Source organism: Triplophysa dalaica, chromosome 21 (assembly GCF_015846415.1).
Source record: "Triplophysa dalaica isolate WHDGS20190420 chromosome 21, ASM1584641v1, whole genome shotgun sequence".
NCBI lineage: Eukaryota > Metazoa > Chordata > Actinopteri > Cypriniformes > Nemacheilidae > Triplophysa > Triplophysa dalaica.
The window spans coordinates 13,752,588-13,758,470 of NC_079562.1; the positions used below are offsets into that span (position 1 = coordinate 13,752,588).

The window sequence follows — 5,883 nt, forward strand, 5'->3', positions numbered from 1 at the left end:
AAAACTCTCAGACATGGCGCAAATATTGAGTTGTCTTTGTGTGTGAATTTGTCCGTTTAAGTGCAATACTTCAAAGTAGGTCAACGTGCCCCTCTTGTCGAGTATTTTACCAAACAGTGTACGTTATGTCTTAAGTGAATGGACAAAACAGACGAAAAACAACACAGGTGTACAGTATCATTGTACTGGGTCTGATTCATTCCTCTTAAAGCTGTTAAAGTCAAGGAAATCACTCACTGCTTGTGACTCAATAGCTTCTGTAACTTCAATTTCCATTCATCTTTATTTAATTTGTACATATGCAATCATGCAATGTTATGTTTTATTTGATTATTTTAATCTATTTCTAACTTAAAAGGTATATTATACAGTATCTTATTTTATTTTCTGCTTTGCTCTGTTGTTTTATTTGTGCCATTTAGCTTGATAATTCGTTCTTATTTTAATTTGTCAGTATTCCCTGAACGTAGCAAAAACCTAACCGAAACCATGCCCTTAAAACCGTGACACAAACCGAACCGTGAGTAATTTGATCCGTTACACCCTTAATAAATACATACAAATTAAACCAAAAGTGCCTCTGGACCAGTGTTTTCATCTTGCGAAGTGGTCTTTATTTAATCACATTATTGACAAGCCGAACCATTATAAATGAATAACAAGAACGAATCTTGAAATAGCCACAATTTATGTCCATGTTTTACACACAAAAATGTTTTGCCATGTACGAATACTGCAGAGTAAAAAAACAAAAAGATAAAATTTCAATTAACTTTAGTTTACAGTGTTAAATTGATGCTCTGCATCAAGAGAAATTTGCAAATGTGTTTGCCGCTCTAAACATCAACAATAATCACAGCCACTTATGATGCAAAAGTTTAAAGGGGTCATTTCATGAAAAACAGACTTTTTCCATGTTAAAAATGCTAAAACCGGGTCTCTTGTCCATCTGCCAACTCAGAAAATGTGAAAAAAGACAAATCATTAACTTTTTTTATGTGAGCCTGTGAGAAAACGAGCGCTTTAGAAATCGCTCTCTTAATTATGTAAGCAGCCGTTCTTATAATATTTCCGCCCCTTGATCTGAACGTGTCTCCCATTGTGCCATTTTTGTTTTCGCATGTGTCAAGTTCCAACACCATGGCAAAAGTAGCAAAGCTTTCGAACTGTTCTGTTGTTGGCTGCAGAGACCAGAACAGAAAAATGTTCCCAACCTCACGGGAGACAAGATAGCAAGGGATTTCTATAGTTTTCAATGGAAATCATCCACAATGAACGAGGCAAAGCTGCAAATAAAGACATTGTAAGTACCGGTATTTTTTAAGTAAGACCCCAGGGACCTATGGCAACTTAAAGGTAGATCAAATGTCACTCTGTCCGTTCATTATTATAAAGCAATGTCTGTGGCTTGTAAACATGCGACGGGATTGTCTTGTGTAACGTTAATTTTACTTGGAGAAATAGTGATGCATTTGTCTTGAGTATCTTCACTTCAGAAAACTGTGTGTATGGTTTGTTTACACGCGATGCGGTTCTCTCTCCCGATGGGACCGGAGGGGCTTCGTGAATGGCCCGGGGGGAAACCGGTGTGCTTATCAAAAACAACCTGTTTGGTGTTCAAAAAGATGAGACTTTGTTTCTCATTCGCTTTATATGACCATACTGTTTTATTGCTGGAGGCACAGGCTCACAGCACTGGCTGTGTTTTCTGCTGAAAAGAGGGCGGAGATTAGCAGCTCACTTGAACTTAAAGAGACACACACCAAAACAGCGCGTTTCTCCTCACAGGCAAAAGTGGGCATGTAGCGCATGGTATATTAAAAGATCTGTGGTGTTTAATGAGCTGAAACTTAACAGAAACATTATGTGGACCCCTATGATTATTAAATTGTGTAAAAGTAGTAAAAAAAAAAGGTTAATTAGATCCTTCACAAGAACATATTTTGATGTTTATGTATTTGGCAGTAGGAAATATCGCACATTTCCCACATTCTTTGCTATTTCATGTGATCAAGTGAGAATATTCAAATCAAATATTTGATGACATGTGCCATTGGCAAACTAAAGCTAGAAAAAAAATTGGGGGCAAAATATTAGATATCTCAAATATCAGAGAATCATGTTCAGCTATAACCAGTTGTCTTTTATCGTACAAGAACGAATGTTTGTATCATTTTTGCATGCTCATTAAAGTGTGTTCGTCTATTAAGACTTCTTCTATTAATTTGCCCAGCATCAATAGCATTTCATATACCATTCCAGCATATTGCAGTTGTTTCAATCTGTGCATGGCATAGCATTTGAGGTTTTTACAAGCTTTCTTATCTTATTTTACAGAAGAATACAATTCACACAGGACGTATAGTTACTTGCAGAGGTTGTCTGTGATCTTAAACCTGTGCGAATTGGCAATGTCTGTCATTTGTAAAGCCAAAATTCCCCCACAAATTGACTACCATATTTTGTCGAACACATGGGTCCTGTGATAATATTAGTCCCGTGCGAATCGGCATCTCTGTGATTTGGCAGGCTCATATATTCTATTTCATTTGTTTTGGTAATAATAAAAGGGACACAGGTACACTGGATAGGCAACAGAAAGGGTTGTCTGGTGAGGACCATCCTCTTACAGACATTTTTAAACGTGAACATTTGCTGTGAAGTATCGGGATGAAATCCTCAGATCTATTGTCAGATCTTATGCTGGTGCAGTGCAGAGCCCTCCTGGTGCATGATAATGCCCTCGACCTCATGTGGCCAGAGTCTGTAGGCATGTTCCGGGCGATGAAGACATTGATGCCATAAACTGGCCCTCATGTTCCCCAGAGAACCTCTGGGATCTCATGTATCCGCAGCCAGCACGTAGCACCACAGACTATATAGTAGATCACTTATGCTCCGATCCAGATATGGGAGGAGATCCCCCAGGACACCATGTGCCGTCTCATCAGAAGTATGCCCAGACATTGTTAGGAGGTCATACAGGCACGTAGGACCATGCACATTACTGACTAACATGATGAATTACTGTGAAGAAATTCAAACAAATTGACTCAGGCAGTATTATCTTCTTTTAAGAGGGATTACTATAATTCCAATTCTTTTAACCTGGATATTTCGTTCATTGAGATCTAATACAGTGTGATTTAGTTGTACACTTCATTTTTTTGAGGAGTGTATTCACAAACTATACACAAAACCTTATATAATAAGGCTGCAAATTTGAGTAAAATAACAGGCTTCACTTCTCCTGTTCGAATGTGCTACAAGAAATAAAGATATGGGGAGGTCAATTCTTAATCACATGATGTTCCCAGATAATACTCATCCCGTGCGAATAGGGCTTTAGTCAATGTAGAAAAGGCTGTGTACATTTGCAAATACTGTGCAAGGACCTATGTTCAGATTGCCACAAAGCTACAGCAACATAAAGCCAAGTGCCCAAGGTACATTTTACATCTACTTCAGGAAAAAAAGGGTTGCCCTTTTGCTACCCCACAACCCGCTAAGGAACCACCCTTCAGTAAGACACTGTGCCTTCAACCCAGATGTCCAATTACGCTGATCCAAATGACAATTTAAAGTGATAGTTCACCCAAAAAAATAAATTCTGTCATAACTTTTGAACCCTCTTGTAATTTCAAACATCTGTGACTTTCCTCTGCGGAACACAAAAGAAGATATTTTGAAGAACGTGGGCAACAGAACAGCACTGGCCCCAATTCACTTTCATTGTACAGACACAAAACCAATGTAAGTAAATGGGGCCAAGTTACCAATTCTTCAAAATATCTTCTTTTGTTTTCTTGTTTGAAATGACAAGATGTTGAGTAAATGAAGACAATTTTTGTTTTTGTGTGAACTATCAAAAGATATAATAACACTGTCACCGACACAAAGATACAGAATTCTATATAAATCAGGATAAAACCCATCATGAAAACAACCCTGAATTGTACACGGAGCGAAAAGTTGTCATATTAGTAATATTTCAAACACAGGTGCAAGAAATCATGAACGGTTTTTTTGAGAGATGAATGACAAAATCGACCTGTATTAACCTTACATATTTGGCCATAAAACACAGGAAAAACTTACTTCTTGCCAGGTTTCTTGGGCCTGGTCCTTTTCTTCCTCGCCTGAAGTGCAAGTACTGTCAGACAACAGATATAAACGTGTTAAATTGTGCACTTTTGACAAGAGAAAGCATTTTTGTAATCCTGTATGTCATCAAGTGTATTAGAGCTTACATTAGCTCTTCTCTAGTTTGTGAAAAACAGGATTAGCATTTTTATTTTAGCTGTAAATCCTTTGCCATGGTGACTACACAATGATTGTTTCTATAAAACCCTAAACGTGATTTGAGTCGCAAACTGCCTCATGTTATTTCATTATTTACAGTAGAAACAGTTACTGTACCGATGACGATATAACGGCGGAAACTGGTTAACGTTACCATAGTAATTTCCTGCATTTTTCTCACGCAGTTCTTTGAAAGCTTGACATGTTTGTGCTGCTGTCACTTCTCTATAACACACTACAGCAAAGTGAACAGGTTTACAACTACAAAACAATTCACGTCTTTCTTGTTTCTTATTATTCACAGTTGAACCACAACAAGTGAAAGTTCAGCTAGCATAAGCCCGCACGAGGCTGCAGGAAATGACGACTACAAAATACAACACAAAATGCGATAAAAAACCACACAATTGTTAGATGTAGACGGTGAATGTGTCATGTTTGTAAATTGGTGCAAAATAAACAGGTGTTCAAGGAAAGCTAACGCTACCTCACCACCGTTATATTAGCACGAGCTAAACACACATGGGCTTTTGTCTTCATTTTCACACATTGGCAGATCTCAAATCGCTTATTTCAGGGTAAGTATGTTATTTACGCGTCCGTGTGATGCTTATTCGTGTTGCTGTGTGTGTTGTTTGTACAAATGTGTGGCGGAGGACAGTAGTTAATGTAGCTTTGTTGCTCACCTTTCCTTTCCATGCTGCACCGGCTGCTGAGCGCTCACATTCACGCACGAGCATGCAACGGTCGGGCGCATGCGCACGAAACTTCCCAAACAACAGAACAACACAATGGTTCAGTATCACACCCACATGAACACATAATTTATGCATGTCAGTGTTTCTCTGTGGCTATTAAATACAGAAATAACAAACTCAAACACTGTAATACAGGATTTAAAAGACTTTTCAACGAGATTTTTCTGATAACACTCTGTGGTAAATTTACCCATCATCCCAAAAGGACAATTTACGACATCACTTAATTCCTTATGATCATAAACAGTAAAAAACTACTCAACTAGAATAATCTTGTAATAAACAAATAAAATGTATAACTATCAGAATACATTTAGGCAATGTTCAGTGAACAGAAGGCCTATTTTCATAAATGTCAGACTGTCATATATTGGCATTTGAGTTTTATTTGTAATTATAGCCAAACCAGTGTTTGTTATCATTTTTGTATATTTATTTTTTGTTTTTTTATGTTTTTTAGATAAATTGGATATTATTAAAATACCAGCGTTTGTAGATTTATCTATATTTAAAGGCACAGTTCATGCAGAAATTAAAATTCTGTCAAGAATTGTGTGGGTGAACTTTCCCTTTAAGAAACATAGACAATGTGAATTGACAGTACATTCAGTCGTAATATTATTAATTATAAGATCATTGTGTTTTCTAGAGACAATACCGACAAATCAATGTTGATTTATTGATTAAGTTGTGTTTGATATTTTGAGTGTGCGTATGTGAGAAAAATGACCACTTGGGGGCAGCATCATTCTAAACAGTCGCTTGAATTGACGCCACCATTTATAATAATCTGATTCACACACGAGTAAGATCAAAGAATGAA

General features: G+C 37.2%; 1 protein-coding gene across 1 annotated transcript in view; it reads right to left on the bottom strand.

Annotated features, from left to right (window-relative positions):
- srpk1b (SRSF protein kinase 1b) overlaps window positions 1-5,039 on the bottom strand; it is a 28,648-nt gene extending 23,609 nt beyond the window's left edge. Inside the window, exons 1-2 of the mRNA XM_056735086.1 lie at window positions 4,989-5,039; window positions 4,099-4,153 (exon numbers count right to left, since the gene is read on the bottom strand). Coding sequence (XP_056591064.1) covers window positions 4,099-4,153; window positions 4,989-5,001 — 68 coding nt within the window. The 5' untranslated portion in view covers window positions 5,002-5,039. The remainder of the gene's footprint in view (window positions 1-4,098; window positions 4,154-4,988) is intronic.
- Between the last annotated feature and the right edge of the window lie 844 nt (window positions 5,040-5,883).